Source organism: Leptonychotes weddellii, chromosome 9 (genome assembly GCF_054177405.1).
Source record: "Leptonychotes weddellii isolate Sample4059 chromosome 9, ASM5417740v2, whole genome shotgun sequence".
Lineage (NCBI taxonomy): Eukaryota > Metazoa > Chordata > Mammalia > Carnivora > Phocidae > Leptonychotes > Leptonychotes weddellii.
The window spans coordinates 74,067,511-74,091,459 of record NC_138377.1 but is presented as its reverse complement, the minus strand read 5'-3'; the positions used below and the strand labels follow the sequence as shown (position 1 = coordinate 74,091,459).

Sequence of the window (23,949 nt, the reverse complement as noted above, 5' to 3'; positions counted from 1 at the left end):
TCTCTAGGAAAATCCAGAAGTGTGGTTCACACGACCTCTTTCACCTTCCTTACTGAAAATTTTGGCCCTGGAATCTACCTACCTACTACCCCTTCGTTTGGTACTCCTGGATGAGATGATGTCTGACCTAACCACACTTGTGGACGGGTACCTAAACACCTACCGGGAAGGGTCTGCAGATCGCCTGGGAGGCACAGAGGTAGGTGCGGCTCTCTGTGACTGTGTTTTTAGGACTTCCATTCCTGCCTCCATTGCTCATGGAGGGCACAGTGATACCCCCTCTTCACAGCTACAGCAAATCACGAGGCTGACTTGGTAATAAATATTTGAAGGGGCTATAGCTTGGGCTTCATTCATCTCCTTGAGTACTTTTTCACAATATTAAGTTATATTTTGTCAAAGAATAGATAAATTTAAGATTTCATTACTAATTTATAAGAAGCCAGCACAATGTAACAGAACTATAGACCTGGAGTTGGCAAACTATTGCCTTAAGGCCACATCTGGCCCGCAGCCTGCTTTTGTACAGCTCACAAGGTAAGAATGCTTTTTATGGTTTTAAAGGATTTTTTTTTTTTTTTAACAAAAAGTATGCAACAGAGATCATTTGTAGCTAAAATAGTTACTGTTTGGCCCCTTATATAAAAGGTTGCCATCTGGGGACACCTGGCTGGCTCAGTCAGTGGAGCATGTGACTCTTGGTCTTAGGGTCATGAGTTTGAGCCCCATGATGGGTGTAGAGATTGCTTAAAGGTAAAATCGTTTAAAAAAAAAAAAAAGGTTGCAGTCTGCTGCTATTGCTGCTATTAGCCCTTCTTACTTAGGAATACTGAAGCAAAATCCTAAATAAAATAATAGCATTTTTGATACGATCCCTACTTAGATGTATTATACTTTTCTTTTAATGTGTTGCTGATTTCTACTTGCAAGCATGGTACAGTGTTAGGAAACTCTCCATTTTCCTGGAACAAAGAAAGTCTTATTATCTCATATATGCTGAAAAAAATGTAACCTTTCTGTATGTTGCTCTCACTGTTTATGGGCCCAGCACGCTTCCGCTGTGCGACTCTGCTTGCTCTCACTGTTTAGCAAAAAAAGAGCAACATAAAAATCCTTGCATACCTTGTTCAATTGGAGAATTTAAATGTCTTTTATTTATCATTGTAAAAACCAAGGAGTTTTATAACTTTTTATATTTTGCTCTCACTGTTTAATGCTGAAAAAATTGTGATAATATCCTATATACATTACTGATTAAAGTTGGAATACATGATAAAACATATCGCAAGCAAGAAGTCTACATAAAGTTTGGGCGCCTGGGTGGCTCAGTTGGTTAAGCGACTGCCTTCGGCTCAGGTCATGATCCTGGAGTCCCAGGATCGAGTCCCGCATCGGGCTCCCTGCTCGGCAGGGAGTCTGCTTCTCCCTCTGACCCTAACCCCTCTCATGTGCTCTCTCTCAAATAAATAAATAACTTAAAAAATCTTTAAAAAAAAAAAAAGTCTACATAAAGTTTGATTGGAAGCACTAAAAGCATTCCCATTAGTATCAAGAAAATACAAAAATTGTGATTACCACCACCACTTTAACATTTTTTGAAGCTATTAGCCAATGAAATTTTTTTTTAAGATTTTATTTATTTATTTGTCAGAGAGAGATAGCACAAGCAGGGCGAGTGGCAGGCAGAGGGAGAAGTAGGCTCCCCCCTGAGCAGGGATCCCTATGTGAGGCTTGATCCCAGAACCTTGGGATCATGACCTGAGCCGAAGGCAGATGCTTAACCGACTAAGCCACCCAGGCATCCTGCCAATGAAATTTGAAGGAAAAAAAAAAAGGCAAACTATAAAAAATGAATAGGAGGAATCAAAATTATGACTTGCCTATGATACAACTGAAAACTGTAGAAAATCAATGGGAAAAGATTACTACAAACAAAAGAACAATTTAACAAAATGGGTACAAATATAACATGAAAATTGATAGTTTTCTTGCATCCATATACACAGCAAGAAAATATAATGGGAGAAAACATCCGTTTATAATTGTAACAAAAAGATAAATTACCTAGAAATAAATCTTACAAGAAATGTGAGATATAAAGAAAACATTAAAATATTACTGAATGGTATAAAAGCAGACTTAAATGAATGGGGACACTAAGCATTTTTAGCTATACATTACTCCTAAATTTACTTTTGAATTTATCTCTATTCCAAGAAAAATACTAACACCAGCATTATTTTGGCAAACTGTGATTATAGTGTTTATAAAGATAAATATATATAAATAAGAATAGTCCTGTCAGATATTAAGTCATATAAGTGGTACATTAAATAAAAATCATTTGTGGGGCACCTGGATGGCTCAGTTGGTAGATCATGAATCTCTTGATCTCGGGGTTGTAAGTTTGAGGCCCATGCTGGGTGCAGAGATTAGTTTTAAAAAAAAAAAAAAACCAACAGTTTGTGATTGGTACATCTGTAGGCAGATCAGTGGAACATAGTAGAGAACCCAGCAGAAGATCCAATATATAGGGGCGCCTGGATGGCTCAGTCGTTGAACGTCTGCCTTCGGCTCAGGGCATGATCCCAGGGTCCCGGGATCGAGCCCTTCACTGGGCTCCCTGCTCCACGGGAGGCCTGCTTCTCCCTCTCCTGCTCCCCCTGCTTGTGTTCCCTCTCTTTCTCTGTGTCTTTCTCTGTCAAATAAATAAATAAAATCTTAAAAAAAAGATCCAATATACATTTGCCAGTATGGGGGCACCTGGGTGGCTCAGTCAGTTCAGCATCTGCCTTCGGCTCAGGTCATGATCCCAGAGTCCTGGTATCAAGCATTGGGCTTCCTACTCAGCAGGGAGTCTGCTTCTCCCTCTCCCTTTGCCTGCAGCTCCCCCTGCTTGTGATTTCCCCTGCTATCTCTCTGTCAAATAAATGAATAAAATCTTTAAAAGAAAATATCTGCCAATATCGTTGGGATAAAGGTAGAATTTCCAATTAATGAGAAAAAGATAATCAATAAATGGCTATAGGTAATTGACTTACCATTGTACGGGAGAAGAGTCAGAGTTGGATTACCAAAATAAATTCCTCGGATCAAGTATTTATGTAAATAATGGGATTATAAAATTATTATAAAAAACAATTAAAAGAAAATTATTTCACAGTAAGGAATGCTTTTCTTCCCACCCCCCCACATTCATTGAAGAATAATTGACAAAATTAATTGTGTATAGGGTGTACATTGTGATGATTTGATATACATATACATTGTGAAATGATTATCAAGACTAAGGTAATTAACATATCCATCATCTCACATAATTAACTCTGTGTGTGTGGTGAAAATGCTGAAGATCCGCTCTTAGCAACTTTCAAGTATACAATACCAAATTATTATAGTAAACATGGAATATATTCAATCCTCAGAATTTATTTATTTATTTTTTTACAGTTTATTTTTCTTGTAATTGAAAGTTTCTACCCTTTGACCTCCATCTCCCCCTTTTCCCCTCCCCCTAGCCGCTGGCAACCTCCATTCTATACCGTTCGTATGAAATCAGCTTTTTTTTTTTTTTTTAAATTCCACATATAAGTGATACCATACAGTATTTATCTTTCTCTGTCTGGTTTATTTCACTTAGCATAATGCCCTTTAAGTGCATACATGTCACAAATGGCAGGATTTTCTGGCAGGATTTTCTTTTTTATGCCTAAATATTCCATTGTGGGTATATGTGTATATGTGTGTGTGTGTGAGATCTGTCTATCTATCTATCTATCTATCTATCTATCTATCTATCTATCTATCTCACATCTTTTTTATCCATTCATCCGTTGATGTAAACAGGTTGTTTCCATATGTTGGCTATTGTGAGTAATGCTACAGTGTAAAGGGAGTGCAGCTATCTCTTAAAGATAGTGATTTCATTTCCTTTGTATATATACCCAGATGTGGAATTGCTGGACTGCATGGTAGTTCTATTTTTAATTTTTTGAGGAACTTCCATACTGTTTTCCATAGTAGCTGTACCAATTTATGTTCCCGCCAACCATGAATAAGGGTTCCCTTTTCTCCACATTCTTGCCATTATTTTGACAATAGCCATCCAAACATGTGTGAAGTGATAACTTATTGTGTTTGGGGTTTGCATTTACCTGATGATTAGTGATCCCTAACACCTTTTCATATACCTATTGGCCATTTTAATGTCTTCTTTGGAAATATGTCTATTCAGGTCCTTTGCTCATTTTTAAACTGGATGACCATTTGCGTTTTTGCTATGGAGTTGTATGAGGGAATGCCTTTCTATGCAATTCAGAGATACTCTGAACTCATAAAGGATTAATAAACTTGACTTAACATGTTTCTGTGGTGAAAGTACTATGATGAAAGTCAAAAGGCAAGCAACCTGGGAAAAATTATTTGCCTCATGTAACAAAGAGGATATTTTCTTAATATATTCTTTACTATAGCATTTATGTAATGACAGAATACTGGAAACAACTAACTATCCATCCATATGGATTTAGTTAAATAAATTATTGCATATCCATACAGCCTATAAGAATGCTAACAGGGAAAAATCCAAGACAAATTTTTTAGTTTAAAAATTCAAGATGCATAATGCAATATATGTTAAGAAAAAAAAGAAGAAGATAGCGGGAGGGGAAGAATGAAGGGGGGAAATCGGAGGGGTAGACGAACCATGAGAGACGATGGACTCTGAAAAACAAACTGAGGGTTCTAGAGGGGAGGGGGGTGGGAGGATGGGTTAGCCTGGTGATGGGTATTAAAGAGGGCACGTTCTACATGGAGCACTGGGTGTTATGCACAAACAATGAATCATGGAACACTACATCTAAAACTAATGATGTAATGTATGGGGATTAACATAATAAAAAAATTTAAAAAAAATTCAAGATGCAGAAGAATATATAATACTATGTTATGTTACCATTTGTGTAAAAGAATTTTTAGAAAGAGTTATAAAAATAAATGGTTGGGGGAAAACTAAAATTGAAAAATGCAATGCAATGAAAAGATAAACATTTAGTAACGGATGTATATACACAAACATGATTACAGATGCATAGACTATCTGTGGGAGGCTACGTATGAAACTGCTTTCTAGAAGATGCACTCGCTAAGGCAACTGGGAACAGGTTGGAAGGGACACTTACTTTTCATTGTTAATCTTTACACATGCATACACACATGTTTAACACACAATGCACAACACACGCACACATAAACTGTGGATTCAAAATATTTAACTTAATCGAAAATAATACTACTATAGTTGAATACGCTAGAGGGAGCCATAAGAACACATTTGAATTGATCCTCACTTTGCTAAATACTGTTAAGTATAGCAGAAGTGATTTTAAGGACCATATTCAGAAGTTTAGTTATAGTAGACTTATTTTCCCGTTCTTTTCTTAGCCTACATGTATGGAGCTTCCAGAAGAACTGCTTCAATTCAAGGACTTCCAGAAGCAGCGCAGAGAGAGAGCTGCAAAAGAATATAGGGTGAACGCACGGGGCCTCCTAATAAGGACAGTGCTACATCCAAAGAAATCAGTGACAGAGACCGCGGGGAAAGTAGGGGTTTCCTTACTTTGTAAAAACTCTATGCTAGATGAAACTCCAAGTTTTACATCTCATCAGGATGTAAATTTGCTGAAAGAAGAATCTAAAAATAAACAAACTCCGACAGAACCTCAACATCTACCTTCCATGAAGGAAGAAACCAGTGAGGATTGTAACAACAAACTCATTTGCTCTGAGTCAGAGATACCCAGACAGCAGTTTCAGACAAATTTATCTTTGAAAGAGGAGATAGAACAGTTACTGATGGTGGAAAACAAGGAAGATCTAAAATGCACAAAACAAGAAGTTTCAGTGTCTCTTTCCCTTCCTCAGGAAACTGGAGTGTCTCCAAGTGACACCTTTCATCCTCTTAGAAAAGCTGTGCTTCCCACACTTCCTCCCTGTCCAGCCTTGGAGAAAACGGAATCTTGGATAAATCTCTCTCCAAATTTATCTTAGAGATGCGCGACTTATTCTTGAGACCATGAAGGTGGCTCATTTCCTCTACCAATAAGGCCTTCCTCAGTGCTTAAGTTTGTCATGTTGTAAATTTAGTTTTGCCTCAATCACAAAGAAAGGAAGGCTTCAGCAAAAATTATATCCTTTTGCTTACTCCTACATGCCTAGAATTTTATTAGAAGGGAATGAATAAGTTAAATAATGGAAGAAGTAAATGTTTTGATTATGTCACTGTGCAGAAATGTTCCCAGTGGTCAGAGTGGTCAGAGTGAATGATTTCTCATAATTTGGGTTTAGAGGATTTGAGGAGGGGAAAATTCCTGGGCTTAGTATCTGGAAGAATCTATACTTTTAAACTTTTTTTTTTTTTTTTTTTAATGTAAGCTCTATGCCCTAAGTGGGGCTCAAACTCACAATCCCAAGTTCAAGAGTTGCATGCTCTACCAACTGAGCCAGCCAGGTGCCCCTACTTTTAAACTTTTGTTGTATTTTTTGGTTTGAAAGGGATTGGTAAAACTTGTATGGGTAAGTTTAAAAAAATTGGCACCTGATAACTACTAGTACTTTTTTTCTTTTTTTAAAATACTAACTCTAATTTGTCAATTATACATCAAAAAAGCTGAAAAAATACTGACTTTAGTCTTGAATTTTAATGTTTTGTCTGTCTTATGTCATAGACAAACACTAAATATTATTACAGGAATCAATATCCCAGTTTTAATTTCTTTTGATTCCATTTATTTTTAGAAAGTTTTGTCCATTTTTGTAACAAAGCAGGGACTTCTTTTGAGTACGTCTGTTATGTAAACTTGAAGTTTGATTCCCCTCTATTTTCTTGGAGTTGGCATACTTTCTTTTGTTTTTTTATTAAAAAAATTTTTTTTTAATTTTATGTAGGCTCCACACCCAGTGTGGGGCTTGAACCTATGACCCTGAGATCAAGAGTTGCATTTTCTACTGATGGAACCAGCCAGGTGCCCCAGTTTGGTATACTTTCTTAGGGTGAAGGGAAGGCAACTTGTACTAAGCCCTTTTTATATTGAATACTTGCAAGTTGCTCACATTCTTTTGTGTACAATAACCAATAAACCTGTTGTGCTACTGGATTATCTCTTTTCTTCATTAGGTCACAGTAGGAATAAGGTGGAATATGTATAGATTTCTAGGTCTAGAGCCCAGCCTAAAAATGTGTAAGTTGACTCTCATACAGGACTCTATTATTTATTGTACTTATGGGAAACTTTGGGACAACCTACAATTAGGAACATCCTTGTCTGCACTAGCCGATTCTGAGTGCACTGAAAAAATAGCTGTGCCTTTCCAAACTCCAGGATGCAGATCTAGTCTAAACTAAAGATGAAGGTAGGTCCGAGAGCAGTCAGCTCATCCGTGCAGTTGTGGTGTCTCACTTTGTCCTTAGTTTAGAAGGTCACTTGGGGCCAAGGTGGTTTGTGGTTCATCTTGGGTGAATACATTTCAGGTTGAGCCCAGAATGTGGTTAATCTTGGCTTACTCTGGAAGGGGCATGAATTCTTGTGAAATTCCTAGAGTTGATTTAACTTCCTATGGAACCATTACATTATCATACACAACATATATACATAAAGGCTACAAAGAAAAACAAAATAGGGGCACCTGGGTGGCTCAGTCGTTAAGCGTCTGCCTTCAGCTCAGGTCATGATCCCAGCGTCCTGGGATCGAGCCCCGCATCGGGCTCCCTACTCAGCGGGAAGCCTGCTTCTCCCTCTCCCACTCCCCCTGCTTGTGTTCCTTCTCTCGCTGTGTCTCTCTCTGTCAAATAAATAAAATAAAATCTTTAAAAAAAAAAAGAAAGGAAAACAAAATATTCTTCATATTCAAAAAAGGAATTCTTGTTTCATTAGGTATGTTGGCTATATTTGAGAATATAGGGTGCTGGGTGGCTCAGTTGGTTAAGCAACTGACTCTTGATATCAGCTCAGGTCTTGATCTCACAGTTGTGAGTTCAAGCCCCATGTTGGGCTCCACGCTGGGCATGGAGCCTACTTAAACAACAACAACAACAACAACACAAAAAAAAGAAATAAAAACCACTGGACTGTGTTAGGCCTTTGCTGTGCTGCTCAATATGGTAGGCACTAGTCATATGTGTAGCTATTTAAATTTAAAATTAAATTAATTAAAATTAGAAATTCAATTCCTCATTTGCACTTGCCGTATTTCCAGTACTCAATAGTCCCATGTGCCCAGAGGCTATGTAGTATTGAATGTCACAGGTGAAGAACATTTCTATTGTTTGAGAAAGTTATTTTGGACAGTGCTAGTTGAGAGGTACTTTGACTCCCAGAACTAAATGAGCCTTTTGGGTTTCTTCACAGTATTTTCTCAGTGAAACACTCATATACCTGGGCTCCATATCTTCATTCTAGCCTGGAGTGCCAACCTAAACCCCATGTATGCACCCAGCTCCTACCATGAAGTTCTGTTTTAGCTAGAGTGAAAAATTCATGCATTGTTCAAGCCCTGTTGCTGGTACTCTGTGCGATTATGCAGACTTCTTGTCTAAATTTTGCCCAGAATTTTGGGAAATCCTAGGTTCTTGTCCCAATCCACCACTGAGTTCTTTTTTTTTTTTTTTTTTAAAGATTTTATTTATTTGAGAGAGAGAGAGTGAGAAACAGCATGAGAGGGAGAGGGTCAGAGGGAGAAGCAGGCTCCCCGATGAGCCGGGAGCCAGATGTGGGACTCGATCCCAGGACTTCGGGATCATGACATGAGCCAAAGGCAGTCACTTAACCAACTGAGACACCCAGGCGCCCCACACCACTGAGTTCTTTACTTTGTATTTTCTAGTTGAGAGTTAATAAACCACACTACTTCGTTTCCCAAGCTCTTGGGGTCTTGTTTCAGTCTACACTAATTTCATGCATCTCTTCTACTCCGGTCTGACTTTTCTGATATCACCTTTATGTACATGACCTACAATTAGAGCTTCTTACAAGTAATCTGACCCTTTTACTTTGGGAATTAGGAAATGGAGTTAAATGACTTCCTTGGGCAAAAATGCAGAGAATAGAACCAGTGTTGTTTTTTGGTCCATTCAGTGTTCTTTCAACTTTATGATGGAAAGTCACTGCAGCAGCTTTGCCTCCAATCTCGCTGTGGGCTTGGATAAATCCTAACATGACACAATAGAATTTCAATGCCCTACAGACCTTTCATTGTTTTGACACAAGGCAAGTCCCAGTAGCAAGCTGAGATGAGGCCTGGGTCAAAGTAGGGAGCCTCAGGGTGATTAGTGAGGTATACTTATCATAAAGGCATTTATTATAATAGTAACACAAATAAATACAGGAAATTTAGAGAATAAAGAGAAAAAAATAACTATCATCCCACAGTATACAACCCTTCCTAGTATTTTGGCATTTTTCTTTCAATCTTCTTTCATTTTTTTTCTCTCTCTCTCTCCCTCTCTCTCTCCTCCCTCCCTCCCTCTCTCTTCTCTCTGTGCTCCCCCACACTTGAAACAGTCATATCATAACATAAATACACTTACTGTGCTTTTTATATCATGTATTTTTCCATTTCATTATCCTAACAGACAACAGTCGGTGTTTAATTTGGAATTTAATTTTACTATGTAGGTGTTTAATTTTAAAATTTATATACTATTAAATAGAATTTAGAAAATACAGGAAAATAAAAAATTTACTCTTATTTCTCTAACTCAACAGAAAAAGGTAACATTTTTGTTAATTCCAGTGTTTATGCATAGGTTCCCCCCATATCGTTGTAATCATACATGTGTGAATATATTCTACCCTATGAGTGTTCTTCTATGCTGTTGCACAACCTTTGTTAAGATTTTCAATGACTGGGGCGCCTGGGTGGCTCAGTCGTTAAGCGTCTACCTTCAGCTCAGGTCATGATCCCGAGTCCCACATCGGGCTCCCTGCTCAGCGGGAAGCCTGCTTCTCCCTCTCCCACTCCCCCGGCTTGTGTTCCCTCTCTCGCTGTCTCTCTGTTGAAAAATAAATTAAAAAATCTTAAAAAAAAAAGATTTTCAATGACTGCATAATATTCCTTTTTTTTAAAAAAAGATTTATTTGTTTAGAGAGTGAGCACGAGTGGGGAGAGGGGCAGAAGGAAAGAGAGAGAGAGAATCTCCAGCAGACTCCCCATTAAGCCCCAATGTGGGGCTCGATCCCAGGACCCTGAGATCATGACCTGAGCCAAAACCAAGAGCTGGACACTTAACTGATTGAGCCACCCGGGCACCCCAGTGACTGTATAATATTTCTAAGAGAATGCTGTATGGTTTATTTAACTGTATTGTGGTACATTCAGCTTGTTTCCATTTCCTTATTTCATGCTTTTTCAAAGCTACCTCAAACCTTTTTCCATGTTTTGAATCATTCTGTTAGAGTGAAATTGCAGAAATAGAAACAGAAGGTCATAGAGGTTTTCTTGTTTTTGTTATTACAAAAAAATTTTTTAAAGCTCTTGCTAAGTTACTTTCCAGAAGTGTTAACCAATTATATTGCCACCTCCAATTTTTGTAATAATGATGTACCATTGAGAGCATTAGATTTTTTTCTTTTCTTTTTTTTTTTTTAAAGATTTTTATTTATTTATTCATGAGAGACAGAGAGGCAGAGGGAGAAGCAGGCTCCCAAGGAGCAGAGAGCCCGATGCAGGACTCGATCCCAGGACTCTGGGATCATGACCTGAGCCGAAGGCAGACCCTCAACCATCTGAGCCACCCAGGCGCCCGAGAGCATTAGATTTTTTTCTTGAGAGACATGGCATACTTTTGACTTTCAAAATTCTAACTTCTTCATTTATACATCTGAAAGATTTCCTGTCATATTTTATAACTTACCTGCATTGGATATTATGAAGATTAATGAGAACATAAATATTGGGGACATTTGAAACCCAATAAATGTGCCCGATCTCTAAGTAAGGACAACATTATAGGTAAAATATTTAAATCATAGAAACCCTAAAATAAAATGAAAGTCTATATACTCATGATAAAGTGTATCTTGGAAATGTCTTCAGAGCTCTCTTTAGGGATATCATGGAAAGTGATGTTTACTGTTACATGAAACAAGAATCTTAGTGGCGGGCGCCTGGGTGGCTCGGTTGGTTGGGCGGCTGCCTTCGGCTCAGGTCGTGATCCTGGAGTCCCTGGATCGAGTCCCGCATCGGGCTCCCTGCTCGGCGGGGAGTCTGCTTCTCCCTCTGGCCCTCCCCCCTCTCATGTGTTCTCTCTCATTCTCTCTCTCTCAAATGAATAATAAATAAAATCTTTAAAAAAAAAAAAAAAAAAGAATCTTAGTGGCATTGGTAGGTTCACCCTAAGACACAGTTTGATACCTTCTGTTTCACATACTCTTGGGATTTGAGCCTGTGACTCTACAATTTAATACACCTACTCAAACAGGAAGAACTGTCAAACTGTAATCAAGGCATAATCAGCAATCTGATCTTAACATAAGTCATTGCAAAAAAAAGCCTAGACTATGCTTCAGTTCAGTCAATCATGCGCAGCATTTCTTAAACAATGGGACGGAATAGAAAATATCAGAGTGCATTGCACATAGTAAGGGAAAATTTTGTTTTGTGAAACTTTCTTTTCCTCGGTTGTGTGCCTGGGGTAGGTGTACTTTTACTGTTGGTTGCAGTAAAAAAAAAAAAAAAAAAAAGATGGGGCACCTGGGTGGCTCAGTCATTAAGCATCTGCCTTTGGCTCAGGTCATGATCCCAGGGTCCTGGGATCGAGCCCCATATCGGGTTCCCTGCTCGCCAGGAAGCCTGCTTCTCCCTCTCCCACTCCCCCTGCTTATGTTCCCTCTCTCGCTGTGTCTTTCTCTGTCAAATAAATAAATAAAATCTTAAAAAAAAAAAAAAGTTAAGCGTAGAAGAAATTTATATCTTCAAATACTTATACAATAAAACAAAGATCTAAAGTCGATGATCTTAGCTTCTACCTTAAGCTAGAAAAGGAATAGTAAACTTGTAAGTAGAAGATAAAATGAATAATGTTAAGAGTAGAAATCAATAAAATTAAAAGTGGACAGAGAAAAGCAATAAAACCAAAACCTGACTGGCTGAAAAGATCAATAAAATTGCTTAACCTGGGGTGCCTGGATGGCTGTTGGTTAAGCATCTTCCCCGGCTCAGGTCATGATCCCAGGGTCCTGGGATTGAGCCCCACATCAGGCTCCCTGCTCAGTGGGGAGCCCGCTTCTCCCTTTCCCTCTCTCCCCTCCCCCCTTCCCCACTTGTGCTCTCTCACTCTCTCTCACTCTCTCTCACTTTTACGCTTTCTCAAATAAATAAAACCTTTAAAAAAAATTGCTAAACCTTTGGGGTGCCTGGGTGGCTCAGTTGGTTGAGCACCCGACTCTTGGTTTCTGCTCATATCCTGATCTCAGGGTTGTGGGATTGAGCCCTGCATCAGGCTCCACACTCAGGGGTAGTCTGCTTGAGATTATCTCCCTCTCCCCCTCTCAAATAAATAATCTTTTTAAAAAAATGGCTAAACCTTTATACTGAGCAAGATAAAAACAACATAAATTACCAATATCAGTAATGAGAAAGAGATTATTAATACAGATAATGCATATATTAAAAGAATAATAAGGGACTACTATGAACAATTCTGTGCCCACAAATTGAACAACTTGGGTGAAAAGCACAAATTCACTGAAAAACACAAATCACCAAAATTGATTTAAGAAGAAATAGAAAACCTAGGGGCGCCTGGGTGGCTCAGTCTGTTAAATGTCTGCCTTTGGCTCAGGTTATGATCTCAGGGTCCTGGGATCGAGCCCTGCATCCAGCTCCCTGCTCTGTGGGGAGCCTGCTTTTCTCTCTCCCGCTCCCCCTGCTTGTGTTCTCTCTTTTTCTCTCTCTGTCAAATAAAGTCTTTTAAAAAAATAAACAAATAAAACATAGAAAACCTGAATAGCCCTAAATCAATTAAACAAATTGTATTCATAATTTGAAGCTTTCCCTAGAGCAAACTTCATACCCAGATAGTTTGGTGAATTTCCAAGGAAGCAATGTTAGTAATTCTTACAGGAAATAAAAAATGAGGTGTCACTTCTCAACTCATTTTATGAGGCCATAAATATGATATTACTCTGATACCAAAACTGGACAATAATATTGCAAGGAAAGAAAACTATACTCCACTATTCCTTGCAAACATAAATGCAAAAGTCCTTAAGAAAATATTAGCAAATAGAATCTAGAAATATATAAAAAGGAAATACATCATGGCTAGATGGAGTTTATCCCAGGAATGCAAGTGTAGTTTAACATGAAAATACAATCCATGATATTGTTTTTCAAAGATTTTATTTATTTGACAGAGACACAGCGAGAGAGGGAACACAAGCAGGGAGGAGTGGGAGAGTGAGAAGCAGGCTCCCCCCTGAGCAAGGAGCCCGATGCGGGGCTCTATCCGAGGACCCTGGGATCATGACCTGAGCTGAAGGCAGACGCTTAATGACTGAGCCATCCAGGTGCCCCTAAATCCATGATATTAACAGAATAAAAGAGATAGATCACATTAATATCTCAATAGCTACTAAAAAATATTTTGGACAAATTATACATCAATTCATGGCAAGAAAAAAAACTTTCAACAAACTAGGATTAGGAAAGTACTCCTTTACCTAATAAGGTGCTTTTAAAAAACCAAAGGTCTTAAACAAACAAAGGTCTAGGCAACAAAAGAAAAAAAATAGACAAATTGGGCTTTGTGATAATTTAAAAAATTTGTGCATCAAAAGACACTATTAAGAGAGTAAAAAGGCAACCCACAAAATGGGAGAATATATTTATAAATCATATATCTGATAAGGGATTCATATTCAGAATATATAGAGAACTCCTAAAATTCAACAACAACAAAAAAAACCTGATTCAAAAATGGGTAACAGGCTTGTATAGACACTTCTCCAAAGAAAATATATAAATGTCCAGTAAGTACATGAAAAGAAGATCAATATTGCTAATTATTGAGAAATGCGAATCAAAACTACCATGAGATACCACCTCATTTCCATTAGAATGGCTACTATCAAAAAGCAGAAAATAGGGGCACCTGGCTGACTCAGTTGCTAGACTGTGTGACTGGATCTTAGGGTTGTGAGTTCGAGTTTACTTTTAAAAATCATAATAAATAATAACAAAAATAGCAAGTATTGGTGAGGATGTACAGGAATTGGAGCCCTTGTGCAATATTGATGGGAATGTAAAATGGTATAGTTGCTGTGGAAAATAGTACAGTGTTTTCTCAAGAAGTTGAAAATAGAATTACCAAATCATCCTTCTGCTCTACTTCTGGGTATATACCCAAAAGAATTGAAAACAGGGTTTTGGGGGCGCCTGGGTGGCACAGTTGGTTCAGCGCCTGACTCTTTATTTCAGCTCAGGTCGTGATCTCAGGTTGTGAGGTCAAGCCCCACGTCAGGCTCCATACTCAGCAGAGTCTGTTTGAGACCCTCAAACTTCTCAGACTTTGCCTCTGCATGTGCATGCTCGCTCTAAGATATCTTAAAAAAAAAGAAAGAAAGAAAGAAAGAAAACAGGGTTTTGAATAGATATTTGTACCCCATGTTCATAACAGTATTATTCACAATGGCTAAAACATGGACACAACCCAAGTGTCCATTGACAGATGAATGGATAAGCAAAATGTGATATACACCTACAATGGAATAAGATTTAGCTTTCAAAAGAAAGGAAATTCCTGGGGTGCCTGGGTGGCCCAGTTGGTTGAGTGTCTCCCTTTGGCTTGGGTCGTGATCCCAGGGTCCTGGGATCAAGCCCCAGGTCGGGCTCCCCACTCAGCAGGGAAGTCTGCTTCTCCCTCTCCCTTCTCCCCTCCCCTGCTCATGCTCTCTCTCTCTCAAGTAAATACATAAAATCTTAAAAAAAAAAAAGAAAAGAAAGGAAATTCTAACATATGCTACAACATGGATGAAACTTGAGGACATTATGTTAAGTGCAATAAGCCAGTCACAAAAAACAAGTATGTGCTACCTAGAGTAGTCAAAATCATAGAGTCAGAGAGTAGATGGTGGTTGCTGGGGACTGGGGAGAGGAAGGGATAGGGAGCTACTGTTTAATGGCTCTAGAGTTTCAGTTTTGCAAGATGAAAAGAATTTTAGAGATTGATGGTAGTCATAGGTCTACAACAATATGAATGTACTTAACACCAGTCCTCTGAACATGTAAAATGAACAAGATAGTAAATTATATATGTATTTTACCACATTTTTAAAATTGGGGCAAAAAAACCCCATTACTAACATCATACTTACAATGTTGAAAGCCTGAATGTTTTCCTCATATGATTTAGAACAAAGAAAGAATATATGATCTCACTACTTCGACATATACTATAGTTACTAACTAGTGAAATAAGGCAAGAAAAATAAAAGCATATAGATTAGAAATTTAAAAAGTAAAATTATATTTTTTTATTTATTTTTATTTTTTTTGGTTTTTTTTATTTATTTATTTGACAGAGAAAGACACAGCGAGAGAGGGAACACAAACGGGGAGTGGGAGAGGGAGAAGCAGACTCCCTGCCGAGCAGGGAGCCCAATGCGGGACTCAATCCCGGGACTCCAGGATCATGACCTGAGCCGAAGGCAGTCGCTTAACCAACTGAGCCACCCAGGCGCCCAAATTATATATTTTTTTAATATTTTTTATTCATGAGAGAGAGAGAGGGCATGTGCTTGAGAGTACAAGCAGGGGGAGGGGCAGAGGGAGAGGGAGAAGCAGACTTTACACCGCGGAGCAGGGAGCCTGACATAGGACTCAATTCCAGGACCCTGGGATCATGACCTGAGCCAAAGGCAGACACTTAACCAACTGAGCCACCCAGGCCCCCCAGTAAAATTGTATTTTTACATGACATGATCAGGTGCATGTAAAATACTACAGGATCTATAAAAAGCTACTAGAGGGGCGCCTGGGTGGCTCAGTTGGTTAAGCGACTGCCTTCGGCTCAGGTCATGATCTTGGAGTCCCTGGATCGAGTCCCGCATCGGGCTCCCTGCTCGGCAGGGAGTCTGCTTCTCCCTCTGACCCTCCTCCCTCTCATGCTCTCTGTCTCTCATTCTCTCTGTCTCAAATAAATAAATAAAATCTTAAAAAAAAAAAAAAAAGCTACTAGAACCCATTAGTGAATTTAGCAATGTCACAGATAGACTGTCAATATACAAAAATGTGAATATACAAAAGATACTAGCAAAGAACAATCAGAAATTAAAATTTAAAAAACAATACTATTTATTACAATGTCCAAAAACAAATATCCTTAAAGATGTATTTACTAAAATATGTGCAAGACCTGTGTATATTGAAAACTACGACATGTTGCTGAGAGAAATTAAAGATGTGAATAAATGGAAAATATACCGTGGAAGACTCAGTATTGTTAAGATGTCGATTATTTCCATATTGATCTTTGGATTTATTTATTTTAGATTTTATTTACTTATTTGACAGAGAGAGAGAGATCACAAGTAGGCAGAGAGGCAGGCAGACAGAGGGGGAAGCAGGCTCTCTGCTGAGCAGAGAGCCCAATGTGGGGCTCGATCCCAGGACCCTGAGATCTTGACCTGAGCCGAAGGCAGATGCTTAACCGACTGAGCCACACAGGTGCCCCTGATCTGTGGATTTATTAACATAACAGTAAAAACCCAGCAAGTTTTTATGTGGTAATTGACAAGGTGATTCCAAAATTTATATGGAAACACAAAGGACTTAGATAAGCTAGAACAATTTAGAAAAGGAAGAGTAAAGTTGAAGGATTTGCATAACTGATTAAAAGACTTGAAGGTGGGGCACCTGGGTGGCTCAGTTGGTTAAAGGGCTGCCTTTGGCTCTGGCCATGATCTCTCAGGGTCCTGGGATGGAGCCCCATATCAGGCTCCCTGCACAGTGGGGAGTCTCCTTCTCTCTCTTCCTCTGTCCCTCCCCCTGCTCATGCTCTCTCTTTCTCTCTCTCTCAAATAAATCTTAAAAAAAAAATAAAAGACTTGAAAGCAACAGTAATCAAAACAGTGTAGTATTGGTGTAAGGTGGTCCTAAAATCAATGAAAGAGAATATTGAACCCAGAAACAGAGCCCACATATAAGGCTATTTTTTCTTTTTGACAAAGGTGCCATGGTAAATTCAATGGGGGAAAGAATTGTCTTTTGAACAGAACTTTGCCAAAACAAGTAGGTATCCATATAAAAAAAAAAAGGAAGCCAATCCTTATCTCATACCATACAAAAATTTAACTCAAAATGAATCATAGACCTAAATGTAAAAGCGAAAATTATAGGGGGTGCCCAGCTGGCTCAGTTGGGAGAGCATGTGACTCTTGATCTCAGGGTCATGAGTTTAAGCCCCATATTGGGTGTATAGACTACTTAAAAATGAATAAACTTAAAAAAATAATAAAGGCTAAAATTATCCAAAATGTCAGAGGAAACACAGAGAATTGTTATGACACTGAGATAGACAATACTTTCTTTTTTTTTTTTTTAAAGATTTTATTTATTTGACAGAGAGAGACACAGCGAGAAAGGGAACACGAGCAGGGGGAGTGGGAGCGGGAGAAGCAGGCCTCCCGCCAAGCAGGGAGCCCGATGCGGGACTCTATCCCAGGACCCTGGGATCATGACCTGAGCCGAAGGCAGACGCTTAACCGACTGAGCCACCCAGGCATCCCTAGACAATAATTTCTTAGGATACAAAATGCACAAACCATAAAGAAAAAAAAATATGGGTTGGATATCATATAAAATCTAAAAGTTCTGCTCTTTGAAAGATTCTTCAAAGAAAAAGAAAAAGCAAGCCACAGACTGGGAGAAAGTATTTGTCATACATGTATTCTGACAAAGGATTTGCCTTCAGTATATATACAGAAATCTTATAATTCATTCAGACAATCTAATTTAAAAATGGACAAAAGAACAGAAATATCACAAAAGATAATAAGAATGGCCAGTAAGCACTGTATTACTCATTATCATTCATTATCAGAGAATACAAATTAAGCTACACACTCACTGCAGTGGCTAAAATTAAAAAGAAAAAAAACCTAACACCACCAAATACAGATGAGGATGTGGAGCAACCAGAGAGCTCACGCACTGCCCGTGGGAATGTAAAATGGTACAAGCACTTTGGGAAAGTTCTCGCTATTTCTTTCTTTCTTTCTTTAAGATTTTATTTATTTATTTGACAGAGAGAGACACAGCGAGAGAGGGAACACAAGCAGGGGGAGCGGGAGAGGGAGAAGCAAGCTCCCCGCTGAGCGGGGAGCCTGACGTGGGACTCGATCCCAGGACCCCGGGACCATGACCTGAGCAGAAGGCAGACGCTTAACGACTGAACCACTCAGGCGCCCCCCCCCTTTTTTTTTTAAGATTTTATTTATTTATTTGACAGAGAGAGAGGGAGCGGCAGGGAGAGGGAGAAGCGGGCTCCCTTGCTGAGCAGGGAGCCCAATGCGGGGGTCGATCCCAAGACCCCAGGATCATGACCTGAGTGGAAGGCAGATGCTTAACCGACTGAGCCACTCAGGCGCCCCAGTTCTGGCTATTTTCTGGTCCAATATTCACTTACCAAACAACCTGGAAATTCAGCTCCTAGATATTTATGCATCAATAAAGTTGATTTTTAAAAATGATTGATTGATTGATTGATTTAAGAGAGAAAGCATGAGTGGGAGGAGCAGATTGGGAAGTGGAGAGAATCTCAAGCTCACTCTGTGCTAAGCACGGAGCCAGACTCGGGCCTCCATCTCACAAGCCTGAGATCACAACTTGGGCGCCTGGGTGGCTCAGTTGGTTAAGCGACTGCCTTCGGCTCAGGTCATGATCCTGGAGTCCCTGGATCGAGTCCCGCATCGGGCTCCCTGCTCGGCAGAGAGTCTGCTTCTCCCGCTGACCCTCCCCCCTCTCATGCTCTCTCTATCTCATTCTCTCTCAAATAAATAAATAAATCTTTAAAAAAAAAAAAAGAAGCATCCCGTTCTTTTAAAAAAAAAAAAAAGCCTGAGATCACGACTTGAGCTAAAACCAAGAGTCACATGCTTAACTCACGGCACCACGGAGGTGCCCTGATAGCCTTATTCTTAGCCCTACACTGGGATCCAAAGTTCCAACAGCAGGCAACTATATAAAAAAAATAGTGGTACATCCGTACAATGGACTAGTACTTAGCAATAAAAAGGGACAAACTACAGTGCACATAACCTGGACAACTCTCAAAAAATTTTGCTGAGCAAAAGAAGCCAGATGCAAAAGAATACATACTACACGATTCCATTATATGAAACTAGTAAAAACAAAACTAATCCAAGGTAACAGAAAGCAGATCAGTGGTTGCCTGGGACTAGAAGATGGAGTTGAGAATTGATTGCAAAGAGGTATAGGGTATTTTTTCAGGTGAATGAATGTTACGTATCTTGATTGTAGTGGTGGTTACACCAGCGTATACATTTGTTGAAACCCATTGAGCTGTACATGTATTAATATTATTGTACATATACTGTGCCTCAAGAATTTATTTTAGGGCGCCTGGGTGGCCCAGTTGGTTAAGCATCTGCTTTCCACTCAGGTCATGATCCTGGGGTCTTGGGATCGACCCCCGCATTGGGCTCCCTGCTCAGCGGGAAGCCTGCTTCTCCCTCTCCCACTCCCCCTGCTTGTGTTCCCTCTCTAGCTGTCTCTCTCTCTGTCAAATAAATAAATAAAATCTTAGCCTGGGTGGCTCAGTCGTTAGGCGTCTGCCTTCGGCTCGGGTCATGATCCCGGGGTCCTGGGATCGAGCCCCGCATCGGGCTTCCGGCTCGGCGGGAGGCCTGCTTCTCCCTCTCCCACTCCCCCTGCTGGTGTTCCCTCTCTCGCTGTGTCTCTCTCTGTCAAGTAAATAAATAAAATCTTTAAAAAAAAAAAAAAAAAAAAAAAAAAAAAAAAAATAAAATCTTAAAAAAAAAAAGAATTTATTTTAAAAACATTTAGAAGCCACTGGTCTAGTGGGTAGAGGGGGAAATAATCATTAGGATTATAACATTCTGTTAAATGATGTCAATGAACAGAAGCAAATATATGTTGCTAGAATTATCAGATAAAATCAAAACAAAATTTAAGAAGAAATAGTAATATATGCACATAATTATAAAATAAACAGTACAGAAGAACTTATAGTGAAAATGAATATCCCCCTGCCCCATCCTTTCCCAGCCTCAGCACTTCTCCCCAGAGGCATCCACTTCTAATATTTTAATCCTCCCCCCCAGCTTTTCCCCAATGAACTAGAATGTAAACTGGTAGATATGGAACAGTTGATCACTTAATTGTGATGTAAACCAGAAGGGCCAATAACAGGCTGATGCTGCTCATCTCTGCACATTGCAACAGTAGCCTGTCTGATTTGGATGAGATAAGTTCCACATTCTGGAGTTCTCAAATTCCCCAGAGTGCTTATTGTTTATAACTTGAAAGCCACCTGATGGCTAAACCCTGAATGTTTTAAATAAAAGCTTTGTAATGGAAACAAGTTCTAATGAAAACATTCCTCAGGAAGAGCCAAAGCGGCAAGTTCCAGGAATGAGGGAGATCAGGGAAAAAGCTCTCTTAGTTATTGTGTAACTTGTCCGGATGCCATCCATAGTTTGCTTTTTAAGAAGCCATTAACATGGCAAATTTTGATAGAGGCAAGGAAACTTCCTCAGTCCTTCTTTCTGAGAAGGTATAGTTATGTAAAATAAGTACAATATGAATGAAAATATTACATGTATGAGTAGCTCATACCCCCACTTGCCTCTACAATATTGAACACCGCACTGTGAAACCCATACGAACTGTGGTGTTCAACACAGCAGGCTTCATTTTTGCATTCATTAGCAAACATTTTGGACTGCCTTTTTGGATCCAGGCACTGGGTAGGTTTGGGGAATCAGAGATAAAAAGACACAGTCCTGGGGCACCTGGGTGGCTCAGTCGCTAAAGCGTCTGACTTTGGGTTGTGTTCTCGGGGGGAGTCCTGTGATTGAGCCCTGCATTGGGGCCCTGCGCTCAGTGGGGAGTCTGCTTGTTCCTCTGTCCCTCCCCCGTTCATAGTCTTTCTCCCTCAATCTCTCTCTCTCTCAAATAAATAAATCGATCTTAAAAAAAAAAAAAAAAGACAGTCCCTAGTCTCAAGGAACAGTCTCGTGGGAGACATGTACCAAATATTATAATTGAAATAATAGTTATGTTCAAGGTGTACCAGTGCATGGGTGGTGGGGGTGGGAGTATGGGAGACAGAATAGCCTTGGAGAGGAGATAGCACTTGCCCTGGAACTGAGATGTGTGTCAACAGGCTTCTTAAGAGGTAGGGAAGGGTGCTTTTTGGATAAGAGAACTACAAGGAGTTCACTATTGCGAGAGGGGAAAGCATATAGGGTATATTGGTCAGAGGTAAGGCTGAGAAACGGGGTCCATGTGTCCGTTAAGGGTTTTTGGTCATAAGCAAAAAAACTGACTTGGCTACTGTGAACAAAAAGAGAATTTATTGGAAAGATTAGTGGTTCACAGAATTGACGGGAAAGCTGGAGAACCAGGGTTGGAAATTAGATCAAGGACAGCTGCAGAACTCTGGGCAGCAGAAACTATTCAACTGTCTAAGGGAATAAGTGCCAATGCATTTTTTCCCCCTTCCCTGCATAATTTGACTCAGGATTCAAAATCCTGAGAGAGAATATAATTGACTTCATGTCATGCACCTACCCATCCAGGTCACTTTGATTTATTGTCCTACCAACATTGCCAACACTTGGGAAAAGGTAATTCCCAAAAGAAATCTTAAGTGCACTGCCAAAGGAAGGGGAAATTGAGGATATGCCTTGTTGAATTTAGGTTTTATCCTACTATAGACCATAGAAAACCATTGAAGAATTATGAACAAGAAACCAAGATGATTAGAAAAGTAGATTTTAGATCATCCTGGTTTAAATTGGAGGATGGATTGAAAAGGGTCAAAAATAGTATAAGGGAGAATCATATAAAAACTCTTGCATTGTTTCAGGTGGGAGATGGTGAATGCTTGAATTTTTATAGGGATACAGATATTTAAGAATGAATAGTAGAATGAGCCAAATGACCAATTGAATATGAGCGGTAAAGGAGAGGGAGAATTCTTGGTTGATTCCCAGGTTTCTTACTTGGACATCTTTTTGAAAGTTGGCCATTACAGACAATGCATTGAGAGGGCAGATTAAGGAATGGTGACCCGATGGTAAGTGGGATTTTACATGTTTGTGATTTAGGATGCATTTGGGATTTTGAAATGGCTATATTTAATGGGCAGTTGGATATATGGGGATACAGAGCAAGAAAAGGATCTGAGCTAGAAAGATTTGGAAGATATCACCATGTAAATAGCCTTTGAAGTCATAGACATGAACCATATTTTCCAGGGTTTGAGTAGAGAGTATAAGAGAAAGGGAATGAGAATCACATTCAAAAAGGAGAAAGAAATACACAGATACCAAGAGGAAGCAGACAAAGAGGAAGAAAATTAGAATAGGATCATGAAACCAGAAGATAACTCACTTATGGTTTGATGAACACTTACTGTGAATATATCCACCACAAACTCTTTCGATAAAATTGACATACCATACAATTCACTCACTGAAAGTATACAATTCACTCTTGAGTGTATTCTCAGGGTTGTGTAACCATTAACACAATCTAATTTTAGTCTCCCCTAAATGAAACACCATACCCATTAATTGTTACTCCTCATTTCTCTCTTGTACCTCTCTTCCAACAATAAGCGATCACCAGTCTGAATATTTCATATAAATGTAACCATACACATTGTGGTATTTTGTGACTGGCTTCTTACATTTAGCATGATATTTCCAAGGGTCATATATATATTTGTATCATACAGATGTACCATATTTTTATTTTATTTTTTTTAAGATTTTTTTTTTCATGAGAGACAGAGAGAGAGAGGCAGAGGGAGAAGCAGGCTCCCAAGAAGCAGGGAGCCCGATGCGGGACTCGATCCCAGGACTCTGGGATCATGACCTGAGCTGAAGGCAGACGCTTAACCATCTGAGCCACCCAGGCGCCCCTATTTATTTATTTATTTATTTTTAAAGATTTTATTTATTTATTTGACAGAGACAGAGACAGCGAGAGCAGGAACACAAGCAGCGGGAGTGGGAGAGGGAGAAGCAGGCCTCCGGCAGAGCAGGGAGCCTGATGCAGGGCTCGATCCCAGGACCCTGGGATCATGACCTGAGCCAAAGGCAGACGCTTAACGACTGAGCCACCCAGGCACCCTATTTATTTATTTTTTAAAGTAAGGTCTAGGCCCAATGTGGGGCTCGAAGTTACCATCCCAAGATCAAGAGTCACATGCTCCACCGACTGAACCACCCAGGCACACTGTACCACATTATTTATTTATTTATCCATTCATCAGTTGATGGATGTTTGGGTTGTTTTTACATTTTGTTTATTATGAATAATGCTACTATGAACATTTGTGTACAAGTTTTTATGAGGACAGTTTTCATTTCTCTTGGGTATATATACCTAGGAGTGGAATTGCTGTGTCATTTGGTAACTATATGTTTAACTTTTTGAGGAACTGCCAGTGTTTTTCAAAGCACACCATTAACCACAAATTATTTTAAACATTTCTTTAGCCAATATTTTTTTTTCTTTTTTTTTTTATTCTTATGTTAATCCCCATACATTACATCATTAGTTCTAGATGAAGTGTTCCATGATTCATTGTTCGTGCACAACACCCAGTGCTCCATGCAGAACGTGCCCTCCTCAACACCCACCACCAGGCCAACCCACCCACACCCCCCCCTCACCTCG

General features: G+C 39.3%; 1 protein-coding gene across 7 annotated transcripts in view; it reads left to right on the top strand.

Moving 5' to 3' along the window:
- EXD1 (exonuclease 3'-5' domain containing 1) overlaps positions 1-23,949 on the top strand; it is a 78,722-nt gene that overhangs the window by 23,803 nt on the left and 30,970 nt on the right. For 5 of the 7 annotated variants that reach the window (XM_031031596.2, XM_081830953.1, XM_006736648.3 and 2 more), the window contains 2 exons: positions 8-199; positions 5,443-7,154. In XM_031031596.2, the coding sequence (XP_030887456.1) occupies positions 8-199; positions 5,443-6,048 (798 nt within the window). In that variant the 3' untranslated portion in view covers positions 6,049-7,154. Of the gene's footprint in view, positions 1-7; positions 200-5,442; positions 7,155-23,949 lie in introns of those variants that run through there. The other 2 variants (XM_081830955.1, XM_081830956.1) reach the window with 1 other exon arrangement.